Consider the following 16,846-nt stretch of genomic DNA (forward strand, 5'->3'; position numbering starts at 1 on the left):
CCTGCAGTAGTTAAAGCAGATGGAGTCTGTCACCATCCTCAGGCCGTGCAGCTGAAAGCCCCTTCAGATCATCTTCATCCTGAAGCCTTCTGTAGTGCCGCCCATTAAAACCAGCGCTAGGGGGAAGACTAGCGTTCGAGGAAATAAACTCTCAAAGCACGTAATGTGAATTAACAGGCAAACTAAAGCAAGATCGAGGGTCATTTCAGTTCCTCTCACAATAGATGAGCTCTGTTTTTCATTTATGTTTCTAATTCTAAATGACTCTGAGCTAAACAGTTTTATTCAGAGTAATGCGATTTGTTGAGTATTTGTGTGATCAGAAAAGCATGATGTTTTAATAAGCATTTAATGGTGAATGCATGACCTCAGGAAATAATCATTGTGTTTAATTTAATAGAATTCTTCTTTGTTTTTATGTTGTCATTGATTATGATGTAAATCAGTTTGTACTAAAGAGCTTACACAATAAAAAAAATACACACACACGTACACACACTTTACATGGCACAGGGAACAGAGGTAAAGATTGGACCTGATTGGCTGTGAACATGAGCACATTTCTACATGTCCTTTCTCATGCTTTACACACTGTTTCCATAAATAATCCAATCGCCACATGCTTATGTGAATATATTGAATTTATTAAAAACATATTTGGGTCATATTTTTTTAACTGACAGATAAAATAGAAAGATTTTGGAGAATTTGTATACAATGTATTTTGTCATAAACTGGCTGAATACTTTGCAGTTGAAAATATATATATATATTTTTTAGCTTTTTAATTTTTTTAACAACAGTGACAATTATTTAAATTATTTTTATAATTGTTTTTATTTTGTTCTAGGTGTAAGATATAATATAATGAGCACAGTGCAATGTCAAAACTGAATGCACTATATTTTATGTATAATCATTTTCTATTCTTAACTGTTTTAAACTTATTTTAAACCTCTTAAATCTATTATTAAAACATTGCTTGTTTTATTGCTGTGATTATTTTTTTTTATTATTTTAGTTTATTTTATGTAAAACACTTTTAAACACCATTATGTATGAAATGTGCTATATAAACTTGCCTTGCCTGATGTAATATGTATATATAATTTTTGTGTGTGAGAAATATGGCTTTGAAATGCTCTTGACAGGCTTTGTAATATTCATCCATGAAGGAGAAAAGGGTTGCATTTGAACGGTTTAAATGCTCAGAAGATGTTCACAGTATGAAGCTGTCGATCACGTTGTGAAAGTATGAGCTAATTCTTCAGTCTGACTCATGATGTATGAAAGGTCAGTGTGAGTCGGGGTTGCCATAGTAACGCTCTCAGCGCTCAGGCCTGTAGTCTGTCCAACAGCGACGGCTCACTGAGCTAACACGACTGTTTATGGCTTCCAGTCAATGTCTAATTCACACACGAGCAGCTGTTGTGTTGCTGAAACCTCTGAAGATTGGACTCAACTCAAAGTTCACTCTGATCACTGTCCTGTACACAGCAGGCAGATTTACTGTATGCATCAAATATGCAAATGACGGCTACATTAGCTCTAGTGTGCATTATGCAAGCAGGGTATATATATACCCCATATATATATATATATATATATATATATATATATATATATATATATACACACACACACACACACACACACTCTGGTTGCAGTACATAATTGAAAAGTGATGCAGAAATGAATGCAGATGTAATGCTGCTCTCAGCAGGTCACTTAAGACTGACTGCATACTGTATATTAATAATTAATTCACTTCTTCATTTGAGCTGTGATTGGACCTAATTGCATATATATGTGTGTGTGTTTGTGTGTAGTTATCTGAATGATCTGGACAGGATAGCACGGGCAGACTACATCCCCTCCCAGCAGGACGTCTTGAGGACCCGAGTGAAGACCACTGGCATCGTGGAGACACATTTCACTTTTAAAGATCTGCACTTCAAGTGAGAAACGTTTCACACTGTGTGTCTGTTTCCTAAACATGTGTCATTACACTACTTTCAGCACATGCAAGCACAAAAAGATTTATGTATTCAAATATTAAATTAAATATTTAAATCGATTTTTTCGATTTTACAAATATTTAATTATAAAAATAAGTAATTATAAATGATTATAAAATGTAATAATTTAACCATTTTAATTTCATTTTAATAACGACAAGCATGCAAGTCACATGAAAGTAAATGTCATATTTTTTTCTACAGTATTTATATGGTTTGCATGTTTGCAGCTTTATGATCAAATAATAAACATAACTATTAAAATAATGTCTCCATTTTTATAATACAAGCAAAATCCTTAAGATTAAATGTATTCAGTGTCTTTCATTGCTTCACCAGTTCAATATATCTTGTAATTCTGAACATTTGCAGTTCCCCGTGATCTGCTTTCATTATGCTACTGTATGGAGCATTATTAATATTACACTGCAAAAAAAAAAAAAATCTGTTACAAAATTAGAGTTCTGGATGTATTCGAAGCTATATGGAAAGTGAAAAGGATACAGCTAGAAAGTGGATTCTCATTATCTTGAGTTCGTCTGTTCATGAAATGTTAATGGGCATGTTCACCTTCTGCTGCTGCATTTCAGCGCCTTCAACATTAAATATTCTCCCTTTTTATGGCCTCCTTATTCCCTCCTCTCTTCAGGATGTTTGATGTGGGAGGTCAGAGGTCAGAGAGGAAGAAATGGATCCATTGCTTTGAGGGAGTAACAGCCATCATCTTCTGTGTGGCTCTGAGCGCTTATGACCTGGTGCTGGCAGAAGACGAGGAGATGGTGAGATTGAAAACCATCGGCTTGAACGCTTTAGTTTTATGTGTGATCTAAAAAAAAAAAGGAAAACATTGTGGGTTATTCAAACAGTAACCCCGAGTTATGTATGTTTAGTTTTGCAAACCTTTTCCAAGAGTTGTTCATTTCATTTCCAAACTGTTTTTCTTTTCCGATATATAATTTAAAATGATCATAACATTGAACAATACATTTAAATATATAAAAATGAAATAAATGATCATACAGTGAGTGGACGAAGTATTGCATTGTTGTAAGGGTGAGAAAAAAAAAATTTTTTTAATGATGAGCAATACATTAAAATACATATAACATTATGTGATCTGGAAATATTTAATAATTTTAAGGTTGAGCAGTAAGATAATACTGATAAAATATATATATATATATAAAAACTAAGATTTTGGAAGCATTTCATTATTTTATTTTGAGGAACACATTTACATAAACAAAAGTGATATTAAATCATCATAAAATTGGTGAAGTAATTCATTATTTTAAGGTCGAGCAATACATTAAACATTATTAATTGTCGACAGCTACACCAGTTTAGAAGAAAAGAAATGCTCAGTTTTAATTAAGACTGGTGTGCATGACTAAAACCTCTGAAGAAGCTCGTGTACACTAGACTGCAGTCTCTCCATAGAGCAAACGCGAGCTGACAGCGCCCTCTGCTGGCGAGTTACTGTGCAGCAGCTTCAGTTTCTCAATCATCACACTTCTGTTTTTCAGAACCGCATGCATGAAAGCATGAAGCTCTTCGACTCCATCTGTAACAACAAGTGGTTCACCGAGACCTCCATCATCCTCTTCCTCAACAAGAAGGATCTGTTTGAGGAGAAAATCACACGCAGCCCTCTCACCATCTGCTTCCCGGAGTACTCAGGTCTTTGACTTCACCACTGTTTAGTCAAAATCATTTTCTGAGAAGATCAATATTATCCCACAGTTGAACCCAAAACAATCATTCGAGTTCTTTTGTCATGTGTAGTGCAACGAAGAGAATTATAATAACTGTAAGGTCATTATAAGCAACTAAAACTGCATGTTCAAATCTGCTAACAGTATTTCCTGTGTGGTTTTTATACAGGAGCCAATAAATACGATGAGGCTGCCAGTTACATCCAGACCAAGTTTGAGGACCTCAACAAGAAAAAAGACACAAAGGAAATCTACACCCACTTTACCTGTGCGACTGACACTAAGAACGTGCAGTTTGTGTTCGACGCCGTCACCGACGTCATCATCAAAAACAACCTGAAGGACTGCGGCCTCTTTTAATGAAGGAGCCCAAGAGAATGATGAGGTTAAGAAACGCATGTGTTCACATGCACGAGCAAAGCTGATCGAAAATAGTAGTTTTAACATTTGAGGAACACTTGCACTGAGTTCAGGGTTGCTGAGATTTTCCAAGACTGCATTAATTTTAAACAACAGAAATATTTGACAATTCTATTACGATTTAAGATGTTTTTTTTATTGTAATGTAAGTGAAATTTATTGCTGTGATACAAAGCTGAATTTCCAGCATCATCACTCCAGTCTTCAGTGTCACATGATCATCATTCTAATATAATGATTTGTTGCTCAGAATTTTTTATTATTATTATTATTAATGTTGAAAACAGTTCACATATTTGTGGAAAGTAATTCAATTAGTTTCTCACAAGAACAGCATTTAATTTATATACAATTACAGTATTTTTCAAGCTATAAGTTGCACCTGAGTATAAGTTGCATCAGTCCAAAAATATGTCATGATGAGGAAAAAAACATATAAGTCGCACTGGACTATAAGTCACATTTATTTAGAACCATACCAAGAGAAAACATTACCATTTACAGCCACGAGAGGGCGCTCTATGCTGCTCAGTGATAGACTACAGGAGCACTCAGCAGCATTAGAGCGCCCTCTCGTGGCTGTAGACGGTAATGTTTTCTCTTGGTTCATTTTTCTCGGTTCATGTCAAATTAATTTTGATAAATAAGTCGCACCTGACTATAAGTTTCAGGACCAGCCAAACTATGAAAAAAAGTGTGACTTATAGTCCGGAAAATACGGTACATAAATGTCATTTTGTTCATCCATGCTTGATCAGTGCTAAAACCTTGCCTTTTTAAACTGATAATTAGATGCTAAATTGCTTGCTTTAAGCTATTTTAAAGATGGCACAAGCATACTTCACAAACAAATAATTTAACGTATAGTAAGTTGGCTTGGTTTGAAATGATATAACATGACAAACTGTTAATGATCTTCTTGGATGTGTTTTGATTATTCCTCAGGTTTGATGGAGCTGGTTCTGCACGACTGCTAGACTGCCTTCAATTACCTATAAGAATCGTAACTTTTTTTTATGTGACAACCTGAAAAAGACTCGTGAATTCCAGCACACCATCCTTCTTTCCTGAACCTGAGTTTAAATCGGTTCTCAATGTGTAAATATTTGATTTTGCAGTTCTTTTCTGCCAGAAAACAGGTGGAGAGTCAGGGTTATATTCTGATATTTGTCTTTGTTGAGGGGTGGGTGAGGACTTGAAACTCAATAGCAAAATGCATCTTTTGTAAAGTTAATGTGAGCACAGGAAGAAGCCGAGACATCTCTTTTTTTTACACCTCTCTTCATCCCAGGCTCCAGCTGTATGTGTTGCATGACAGATCATATGAAATTAATCGCTCGCTCCGAACCACAGCGTGACATTCCCTCACGTGTCTCACTCTCTCTACTAGCTTGACTTTGACAACATCCAGAATTGACTAACATGTAAAGTATTTATATCCGCCCTCACATTTCTCCTTCCTGTTGCTGTTCCATCCCTTCTTTTGCGCGATGTCTGTGCCTTGTTTTCACTGTCTGTAGATCATAGGGCTGTTTTTATTCATGCTATTAAATGAGAAGTGTAAAGTGTCGAGCACATTTTAAGAGAATAAATAAGATAACTTAGACCACAGTCTTTGGGTTATATCTAAATACCAGAAAATATTTCGTTGGAAATAAAAGTTGATATGTAAGATAGACTTGTGCTCCTTGTCTTTTTTATTTTATTTTATGTGTCTTGATGCAGTGGATTATTATTTTTTGCTGATGCTGGTAATCCTGTTTATGTATATCATTTCATGGCCACATGATGGCGCTAGATAAACATTTTGTGTAAATGTCAAAATCAGTGATAGCCCCGCTGACAAAATTATTTCCTTAGATCCTTTACATTACATACAAAACAATGAAATTAAGCAATAAAAAATACAAACCCGAGCCTCAAACTTAGTTTTAGAAAATAAAGTTTTTCGTGTAAAATAATATAACGTACATATCATTAAAATAAATCAATAAAATGGGCTGCAATTACATTGGCAATATTTCTTATTTCAACTTATTTTAATTTATATTTTGTTATAAATAAACATTAGTATTATCAAATCAATGCGCTGAATCAATCAGTTATCTCAGGTGTGAAACGCTCGCTCACGTTTCACTTCCCGCTCTCTGATTGGCTGGCAGGCGGACGCGTGTCTCTGATTGGTTGAGATTGTCGTGACAGGGAACTGACGGAGCAGTCAAAGTCGCTCAGCGCTCTCATTCAGTCCAAACGCGCACTGACTGAACACAAGCAGAAGACGCGTCTGCATCAGGAGCTTTTGTATTGTTCTGGAAAGCTTTATAACGCTTGGATATTTTTGTGTGTGTGTGTGTGTGTGTACAGTTGGTAAGTGCTTCAAAGTCTTTCAGATTGCATATACTTATGAATTATTTAAATACAATATTTATACCACATTTGTCTTTTTTTTTCAGGGGAAACGGGAAACTGTTTCGAGGTGGACCCACTCAGCAAACGAAAAATAAACATGGTAAGTGTTTTTACTTTGCTTGCTTGTTCATCTCGAGACGATATTATTGTCAAAAAAGATAATATTTCTAACAAGGGATGTATGTCTTTAGTCGAATTCGTGCAACTGAACAAAAAACGTAGTCATACTTAATAAACGGTAGTGTATATACAATTATTTCGTATACTAGTTATTCGAGGTTTTTTTTTTTTTTTTTTTTTTTTTAATAACTGTATAACTTACTTGAGCTGGCGAAAAGTCATCAGCATTTTGTTTTGAGTCACGTACCAGTAACAGAATCAAATAGTCAATTCACTTCTGTCTCTGAGAGGACGAATTTGCAGCAACCATAAGCTGGTGTTCTTTGTGCAATTCCACTTAAATGTCATTTTAGAGTCTTAAAAGCTGCATATGGCATCTTGAATGAATTTGTTTATATGCTGCATTAATATTTCTATAGTTTTAACTCCAGTATTAATGTGACATGCGCTGGTGCATTTTGTGCTTCCCTAAGGTATTATAAACTACCTTGAACTGTAATTGTGAAATTAAATGTAGGTTTTCAGCAGTGATGGAGGTTAACCACCACCCAGCTTTATACATTTTTCATGGCCTCTGGCGACCGCTGGCTTTTCAAACACACACACACACACACACACACACTTGCAGCTTCGAACCAAATGGCTAAGTTCTCACAGCTGTGATAACACCTATAGCTCTGCCTCAAACCTGTCTATACACATCATATTTTTTTTCCCCCTGCTTTTCAAAAGCATTCCCAAAAAAGTCTGAATGCTTTTATGGCCACAGCAGTGCTGGAAGTGAAAGTAAAGTAAATCCCCTGAGAGTAGGGGTATGTTATCGCTGGAAAACGGGGACTTTCTGGTTACGAGGTGTGGAGCTTAGAAAGATTGAATCTACTTCGATATTGCCAAGCTTGGTCAAGAGGAATTTTGTTGTTTTTGTTAGAATTAAGGAGGGTTCAAGACATTCTGGAGAGTCGTTGTTTTAATAATAATAAAACACTGGAAATTATATGTGCTGAAATAACTAAAGCAAAAACTGTAATGCATATCAAAAATGTCAAACACGAATTTTATTAAAATGAATTTTGTATTTTTTATTATTATAGCAATGACACCACTATTTTGTTGAATATCTACTTTAGAATTGGGAATTTAGAATTATATATATATATATGATTTTTTTTTTTTTTTTTTTTTTTTTTTTCTCCCCTTGTATTAAACCCTCTCAAATAGACTAATGTACACAAATAGTCTGATTCCCCGCTTCACTGGTAACTATAGCCAAAACCGTGCACCATTGTCCCAAAAAATGACATCATATCCTTTTTGACCACAACAATCTGTGCATTAATCACGAACCGTTAGAAAGAAAGGCCACACTTCTCCCACCTCAAGAAGCAGTGCAGGAAGGGACTCCTCTTGCTTCCCGTTCCCACAATCGCTGCGGATGTATCTGCATGCATCATGCTCCGACTCTTCTCCCCTGAGACTCTGCCAAATGGATTGTGTGTTTGTTTCTCTCCCACTCATGTTGTTGATTAATGCTGCTGGATTCATCTGTGGAAAACTCTGGACTGCTTTCATCTGAGGGGAAAATTGGTCAACTTTATGGTCTGTTTGATCGGCCTGGTCCATGGATCGTTTTCCAAGGCGACTATAGTTCCTGGACTCATCAGTCTAGCAATGAATTCAGTTTTTAATTGGAACATTTTTGGGGAACAAGCTCCTCTTGTCCTTATGAAAAGGTACTGTGACGGTACCATAGTGGAGTGCAGGGTTATTATTGGATATATGTATTTTATTTACTTATTATGTGGAATAAACCTCTAAATGAATCAAAAAAAAAAAAAAATACTAAAACATAAACTGAAAACAAAACAAAAAAAATTGACAAAACACAACAAAAGTACTTAAACTAAAATATATTTAAAGTATTAAGTCAAAGTGTTATGTCAAAACACATGAAGAAAATTGGGGGGGATATGTAATTTTATATATTAACAAACACTAAATAAATAAAATGGTACACTGATGGTAATGCCATCAAAAATGCATCTGCATCTAGAGCGATGACGTAGCCTGATGTTTGTGTAGTCAAAACACTAACCCCCAGGTTTTTTTTTTCTTCTCTCTCCAGCTGTGTGTTCGCAGTTCAGGTGACTGTTTCCGAGACCACATGCGCTGCATGATGAGATCTCTGCAGGATCTGAAGCAGACACGAGAACCCGTCGACCAATCAAAGTGCTCGTATGCGAATAGAGCCTGTCAGAAAAGGGCACAACAGCGGGAGCAGCTCAGTCGCCTGCGGATCTCTGACGTCAGCGATGCCAGCACCTACGATTCGGCCTGCTGCCTGGCCAGTCCACTGGAGGAAGAGGAGGATGAGGAAGCCGGTGTTGGCCGTCTACCTCAAGGCTCCCCGAGCAGCATGAAAAGCCTGGACTTTGATTCGGGATACTCTGAAGCATCGTGGCAGGACGAAGGTGTGGTGTTGAGGCGTACGAGGAATGTGCGTGTTTCATCGTCTGCATGCGTCCGCACCAACCGAATCCGACCCAAATCCACATCAGACGCATGCCTGGAGCGCTGGACGTCGTTTGAGGCCAGTGACCCAACGGACTGGACCACTTCTTTATTAACCAGAGGCCGTAACAGGCAACCGTTGGTTCTCGGGGACAACAGCTTTGCAGATCTGATTAAGAACTGGATGGATCTTCCAGAATGCCCAGACTCTGCAGAACTCAAGCCGAACGGCAGCCGCAAAATAGCCAAGGACTTTCTGGTCAACATGCGGCGGAAATTAGCGGGCATGTCAAAGGGAGTCGAGGAGAGAAAGGCTTGCACTAAACGCATGTCTTGTCCCGTGGGATTTCAAGCCCCCAAACCGTTCTTTCACCAGTCTCACACAAGTTTGCACCAACTGGGAACAGACTTTTATCAGTTCAGTGCTGTCATGAAGACGGGGAGTCGACAGCCTATCATATGCAACGACATCATTGGATACATCTGATGTGTGTTTGAAAACCGACTGGACTTTTTACTTCTGAGAATGTCTAATATTGTTCTATCTATTAATAAATATTGTAATAAATGCTTTTTATATAAAAAAATCTTTTGCTGCATTTATCATGTTCAAAAACATTGCCTGAGGATTTCATTTGAAAATGACATAAGCATTAAAATATCAAAGCTTCGCCTTAAATATAAAGCAAACACCATGGATTGTTGCTTTTTATAAATCATCTGCAATTGAAATGAGGGAAAAAAAAATCTAATTTTTCATTTACCTTTATTAAAGAAACGGAACAAACAAGTCTTACAGTTCATAATCTCCCATGTATATTTTTAATGCTAACCAATGTTCAGTTTGACCAACTCCATTCAACTGCAATCAAATTATTTTAAGTCTCTTAAAGAGTTGTGCAATAGTTCATAGTTTCAACGTACCACCAAACGGCTCATATACGGTGCAAATATTATACTTCATTTCTAAAAGTCCGTAATGAAGGGACTCCAATATGCAATACACTCTTCAAAGACTTCACTACAGAATGATATGAGATTTTGACAGTTCATACTTTAATATTAAGAGTTTTACTTTAGAATTTGAAGCCTTGTAACCAGAATACAATAGAATGAAAAAGAGCCAGCTGTTAAGTCTTTTGGTGAATGAGATCCACTGCTGTAATGTGATTAGGACTGAACACACAAATGTGTCTAAAGGTGATTCAATTAATTAAGTGAAGCAGATGCAGCTCATTTGGGTCTCTGGCTCTGCTCTGGAAGTGGAATCATTCATGCTTATATTGAGGTGAGAGGTGGGTGGTGCAGAACAAAGGGATGAGGGTGGGAATGAACAAACCACAGGGGTCATATTGATACAGGACCCATCACCATGTTTAAAAGAATTAAAGATACTTCACTCACAGTAAAATAATGAGATCCTACACAAAACATTTTTACAGTTCAAGTTTTACACCGCAAAATATTCTGATCTTAATCAGTAGTTGTCTTTTTATTTCTAGTTGGCAAGATATGTTTACTTGAGACTTTTTCAGTGTTGGTAACACTTTCCCATAAGGTTTCATTTGTAAACATTACTTAGTTAACATGAATAACTAAAATTAACAATACGTCTATAGCATTTATTAATTTCAATATTTACTAATCCATTTTTAAAATCAAAAGTATGTTATAACATTAATGCATTGTACACCAAACTGCAGCTGTATTTTCATTAACGAACTAAAAAGACTGATAAATGTAAGTTTCCCCTTTACTTAAAATAAAACAAATATATATATATATATATATATATATTTTTCGTTTTAAATAAAATCACGATTACTGGAGTATGTCTTATATTAAAATACACAATTACTTGCTCTTTCTTTGTAATTATATGTGAAATTTACTAGAACTGACTGATTTGATTTTTTTTTCTACCAGTGTAGTTAATACATTAATGTTAACAAAAGAGACCTTTTTGTAATGTTACGTATAGAAGATAGTTTTTTTTTTTTTCTTTTTTTTTTTTGTAGACTGTTTTTTATTTGTTTTAAGAACCAACTTTATTAAATCTCCCATGTTTATTATTTTTTGCAGTGTGCAAATTGACATGATTTTATGACTGTTCTGCATATAAATATAGAATCAAAGTTAATAGAGACCAGTCAATAGTTGACATCTTATTACGGTGATAGTTCGTTCAGGCCTCCAGCATCACTTCAGCAGGTATCTGATGGGCGGGACGGTCTGGCAGTCCTCATCCTCTTCAAACGAGGGAACGATCTCCAACATCTGCTGGTGATCTGGAATCTCACGCTTAGTTGCAGTGCGCACCAAATCAGTTATGCTGCATAAACAAGAAGTTCATCAATGAGTAAAAATACCACTTCTCTTTTTAAACTAAATCAACGAAGAACCAAAGCTTTACAACCAGCATTATCTTCAGTCTACTTTCTTTTTGTTCTTTTTTTTTACATAAGATATTGTTACATAAGAATAGTTGCTGTGAATTAATGCAGAGAGTGTTTATTTATGTAAGGGTGTGGTATGGACTCGTACCATAGAAGAACATAATTACAGAAGGACAGGAAGGTCACTGTTATGATGTTGAGTAACAACAGCAATGTTGAGAATGAAGTACTTGCTTACAGTAGCACAGTAACTATAGTGCATACTATTTTTGAAATGCAAACTACAAAAAAATAAACAAAATAAAAATGCTTTTGAAATGCATGCAAATGCACCTTTACATTCAATGTTTAATTTCAATTATTAAGAAAATAAAGTTATTCAGCATTTTATTTAATTGTGTGTGCAAACGTGTCTTTCAGCAATCAAATAATGAGTTAAAAGATGAGGTGTTAAAATATTCGTTTATATTCTGCTTCATTTGACCAAATTATTATGGTCAAATGATGAATTATGAATTATATAATGATTTATAACTAAATTAAATAATGATTTAGTAAACAATGTAATGTGCTCTGGCTGTATACTGCACATTTTGTCAAATGTAGGACAGTATGATGATGTATATTTAGAGCAGAATATTTACATATTTTGCACAATATACACTGCCGGCCAAAAGTTGTCTGCATTTATTTGATCGAAATACAATAAAATATTTAAATATTATTACAAGTATAACTTTTTTGTTATACCAAACTCTGGAGCATTTTCACATACTTCTGCATCATGCAAAATGTTTTACAGAAATGTATATGAAGAAATGGCAGGAAGGAGCAGCACTTGACACGAGGTAATACATTTCTTTTTTTCTCTCTGTTAATTTGTCCTCTGAGACCAATTTTAGTTTCAGCAGGAAGAACCCGTGAATAACCTTGAGATCTCTCAGCAGACTGATGTTAGATGCACATATGCATGCAGTGGGGGGTTAATGAAGGCATGTGGCTTCAAATGAACGTTATGCTGGAAAGCCTTAGACAAATCCCCATTATCCCAATATAAACACTAGGGGACAAATGTCTCGAAATCTCTCAGTCTAGACCAATCTAATGACATATTGCTCTTGAATTCAGGTTAATATTATGCAGGTCAAAACTCAATATAACATACACACAATGCAGTGTGGAATATTTCCCTGAAAAACAGCTGTATGTGGGCATACACACCTTAGCTTCAGGCGATCAGTATGATCAGAGAGATCACTGTACAGTACAGCAGTACCATAATACAAGCCAGTGATGCTCAAGTTATGGTTTTCCTGAAATGAGAAAGAATGATTCATTCAATAGACATTGTTTATGTGTCAAACATGTGTCACTTATCATATCATGTTTTCATCTAGACTGTCTGATTTTTTAAGACTGCCCTTCAAATGTTTGAGATTGGTAAGATTGTTTTTATTTTATTGAAGAAATCAAATTCAGCAAGGATGCAATAAAAAAAGAACACAATCTTGAAAAGAATGCATCATGGTTTCCACAAAAGTACTAAAACATGTTTTATTTGAGCAGCAGATCAGCAGATCAGAATGATTTCTGAAGATCATGTGACACTGAATTCAGCTGCGCATCACAGGAATAAATTACATATGAAAATATATTCAAATAGAAAACATCTATATTAGATTGTAATAATATTTCACAATATTACTGTTTAAACTGTATTTGTAACCAAATAAATGCAGCCTTGCTGAGCATAAAAGACTTCTTTCAAAAACATGAAAAAATCGTACCGACCCCAAACTTTTAAATGCTGGAGCATGTGCCACAAAATCAGTTCTACTTCCAAAGAAAAGACAAAGAAGATTTGTAAAGCTGGTGTGAGACTGAGTGTGAATGGTGTCTGATGTCTTTTAAGTGTCTGATGTTGACAGCGTGTGTGCCTTAACCTTAATGTGTTTCAGCAGTTCCTCCAAGGTCATTTCCTTTTGACCCTCACGCCGGCCCTGCACCAGGAAGTCGTCCCAGATAGAGTACCGCTGCCCTGCAACCTGCCGACAGACATGACACACCGGCTATAAAACACATGCTTAAACATTAACACTCATCTACACTCTCATTTGAGAGTATTCGCCAGTTCTCCCATGCATACACCTCTAGTTCACTAATCTGACCGAGTCGGCATGAACCATATGGATGTGCCGTTAACAGCTGATATAGATTTTGTTAACCCTGCTGACAACATTTCCAGCTCTTGGACGTCAAACACAATTCAGGTCAGAGGTCATATAACACCAGAGACGGGATAAACAGAAAGCGATGAATGTGGAAGAAAAAAAACTATATTTATTATAATATTTTGTCTGACTTGATTACAAATTTGACATTACAATATAAGGTTTGCAAGAAGGTTTGGTCTTTCCTCACTGAAAGATCTTGACAAAAAAAAAAAATTCTCACATGAACTGACTTGCTTCATAAGACTTCACTAATACTGTTCCTGAGGCACAGTGCAGTTCCTATATTACTGTAAATTTCATGTCCATTTGCACAAGCATCAGAATTGATGTAGAAACAATTTTCACATAGAAATTGCTAGTAAATTTCACAAATAATTACAAAGAAACAGCAAGTCACAGATTGAGCTGAACATGTCATTTTGAAGAAACACTGAAATAACATTTGCTAGTTTTATAGTGTATAGTGGTAAAAATGAATACAGAACATACTACAAACATCTCATATGCAACCATTTGTCCACAGCTTATAAATTATGAATGATAAATTCAGACAAAGTTTTCCTGAGGTGCAATGCATGAAAATGTAAAAAGATTTTATGACATCTACGGAAAGAGAAGGTTCAGTCCTGCCCAATAAAACAGATCCATGTCTTGACTTGATCTTGCTGACAACATTTCAAACATACTACGTGTAGAAGTATGCATAAAACCTCAGCTAAAAATACACTGCTTCCATGTGATCAAGTACTGAACTAAATACAGATCCCAAAGCCAGGCCTCAAATTCCACCAGGAGCAAAGAATCTTTGATAACATTTATGCCTCTGTTCTCTTACTGTATGAGCAAGCGACTCATCTGCATTTCATTTTATTTTGTCCTAAAATGAAAATGAATTTAGAATGTATTACGTCTCCAGTGAGCCATAAAATCGTCCTCTGGGTTAGTTCATTGTACCACCATCCTAATACGCAACACTTGTCTGCTGTAGACATGCAAATCTGTTATTTCACCTCTGCTGGATATAAGCATTGGATATAATGGTATAATTCAAGTCTTCAGAAATGTTGCCACGGCAGATATAACGGTCCAAAAAAGTTACAGGAGTCAAGTTTCCTGCTCAGTCCTGTAAATAGCAAGGCTAGCATATGTTTTCAACCACAGTAATTTGAAAACCAATCAATTTGTCATGCTGTGCCGACACCGACCACATTGCAGTGCATTCACCAGAAATATCTACTCCACCCAATCTGCGGCCCATAACTTCACTTTTAGAAGTTAGACCTTCACTCACACTGTTTGTGTGTTGATATTTGTGATATTCCTGTATGGCATCTGTCATCTTTGACTACTTCTATGGTTAATATTAAGGTTGAAATGAATAAAGACACCCTACACAAAACATAAGATAAAAGCAATGCAATCATTTCAAGAATGGATGAAACCTGAATGCATGCTAAGGCTTCTTAGCTATGAAAGCAGGGGTCAATCTAACCACAAATGAAAGGGTATATTGACAGGGTTAACCTCTCAGTAGGAGGGTTAAAAATAAGCATAGTAATGGGGAAACCTGTTAGTCTTAGGGAAAGATGCAAATCCTGTTTGAAGACGTCTAAGCCAGTAGAAAGCCTCCTCAGATCCAAGTGTTTCTTTCATAAATATTTGTAATTTCAGAACGTGATTGTATCTGTGTAACACATCTTAATGCTTGACTTATCTCCACTACCATTCAAAAGTCTGAGGTCAAAACACCACTGATAAACACATCATGGGCATCAGAGATTGGGACTTGGCTGGGATATATATATATTTTTTCTAAATTAATGTAAAAGAAATATTATGCCTAGACTACGGTGTAAATGCTTTTGTCTGCAAAATGCTATATCAATTTGCATAACAATCAGTGGAAAAATGTGTTTGAGGTCAGTAAGATTAAAACAAACAATATTTTATACTTTTATTCAGCAGTGATACATTGATAGTGGAAGTAAAGACGTTAATAAAGTTAAATTCTATTTTAAATAAATGCTTTTTAGCTCACTGTTCATCAAAGTATTCTTAAAAAATGTGATGGTTTCCACAAAAATATAAAGCAGCACAACTATATTTAGCATTGGTTATAATCTGAAATGTTTCTTGAGCAGCAAATCAGATTTGTGAAGGATCATGTGATGCTGAAGACTAGAGTATGCTGAAAATTCAGCTTTTCATCACGAGTAAATTAAATTTCAGCATATATTCAAATCTATATTATATTTCACAATATTACTGTTTGTACTGTATTTTTGATTGAATAAATGCAGAAGAGACTTCTTTCAAAAATCATACTGACTTCAAAATAGTGTACACTTTGTGACAAACAAATGTTAAATCTTCAAGTAGTTGTCATTCAGCACATGCTTTTATCATAAACAACAGAATATTTCTTGTGTTCAATCAAGGGGCATTGTTTGAATGTCTCTGTCACTTGTTTTAAATACATTAAAACAGAATGAAGGCTCCAAAATGTCAAGCTCTAAAATCACAAATAAGTGTTTACATGGAGAGAAGAAAATAGTTGGATCTTGGTTCTTCATACCATCACCACTTGTTTGCTTACTGAGGGGTTTAAGGCATCGCTCTATGTAAAATGACTTTAAAACAATATCATTAATACATTCCAACGGTTCCTCTTATTTTTTTATTTTTTGAAATGCAGTATATCTTTCACAGAGCGCTGTTTTGTAGCTATAGTCCATGGAGGATGAAACTATGAAATTCTGGGCCAAACGTGAGGTCATCACTCTCAGAATGGAGCTCTGCCAACATTCTCATCTGTTCTTCATAAACTCTATCACAGGCTGCATTGTAAACTGGGCTTTTTTCCCACTCAACATGTGTCTCTGTAGTGCTCCTGCCATAGAGAAGAATTTGAAAGAACACACAACTGTTCAACAACATGTTTTGAGGATTGGATTATGAATGCATTTACCAACTAGAAAATATGAGTGACTCCAGCACGTGTGAAATGTTAAAGGCAGTACATACAA

The 16,846-nt window shown here is 35.6% G+C and overlaps 3 protein-coding genes across 3 annotated transcripts in view; 2 read left to right on the plus strand and 1 right to left on the minus strand.

Annotated features, from left to right (window-relative positions):
- Positions 1 to 5,829, plus strand: part of LOC127959201 (guanine nucleotide-binding protein G(i) subunit alpha-2) — a 40,206-nt gene extending 34,377 nt beyond the window's left edge. The window contains exons 5-9 of the mRNA XM_052558225.1: positions 1,830 to 1,958; positions 2,668 to 2,797; positions 3,545 to 3,698; positions 3,903 to 4,118; positions 5,099 to 5,829. Of these exons, the coding sequence (XP_052414185.1) occupies positions 1,830 to 1,958; positions 2,668 to 2,797; positions 3,545 to 3,698; positions 3,903 to 4,093 (604 nt within the window). The 3' untranslated portion in view covers positions 4,094 to 4,118; positions 5,099 to 5,829. The remainder of the gene's footprint in view (positions 1 to 1,829; positions 1,959 to 2,667; positions 2,798 to 3,544; positions 3,699 to 3,902; positions 4,119 to 5,098) is intronic.
- A 535-nt stretch (positions 5,830 to 6,364) lies between these two features.
- On the plus strand, positions 6,365 to 9,777 carry LOC127959202 (PAK4-inhibitor inka2). The gene is made up of 3 exons (XM_052558226.1): positions 6,365 to 6,520; positions 6,607 to 6,662; positions 8,805 to 9,777. The coding sequence occupies exons 2-3, from the start codon at positions 6,660 to 6,662 to the stop codon at positions 9,675 to 9,677; spliced, it is 876 nt and encodes a 291-aa protein (XP_052414186.1). The 5' UTR covers positions 6,365 to 6,520; positions 6,607 to 6,659; the 3' UTR covers positions 9,678 to 9,777.
- A 166-nt stretch (positions 9,778 to 9,943) lies between these two features.
- Positions 9,944 to 16,846, minus strand: part of uba7 (ubiquitin-like modifier activating enzyme 7) — a 42,624-nt gene continuing 35,721 nt past the window's right edge. The window contains exons 23-25 of the mRNA XM_052558224.1: positions 13,530 to 13,631; positions 12,808 to 12,899; positions 9,944 to 11,522 (exon numbers count right to left, since the gene is read on the minus strand). Of these exons, the coding sequence (XP_052414184.1) occupies positions 11,390 to 11,522; positions 12,808 to 12,899; positions 13,530 to 13,631 (327 nt within the window). The 3' untranslated portion in view covers positions 9,944 to 11,389. The remainder of the gene's footprint in view (positions 11,523 to 12,807; positions 12,900 to 13,529; positions 13,632 to 16,846) is intronic.

Source organism: Carassius gibelio, chromosome B6, assembly GCF_023724105.1.
Source record: "Carassius gibelio isolate Cgi1373 ecotype wild population from Czech Republic chromosome B6, carGib1.2-hapl.c, whole genome shotgun sequence".
NCBI classification, from domain to species: domain Eukaryota; kingdom Metazoa; phylum Chordata; class Actinopteri; order Cypriniformes; family Cyprinidae; genus Carassius; species Carassius gibelio.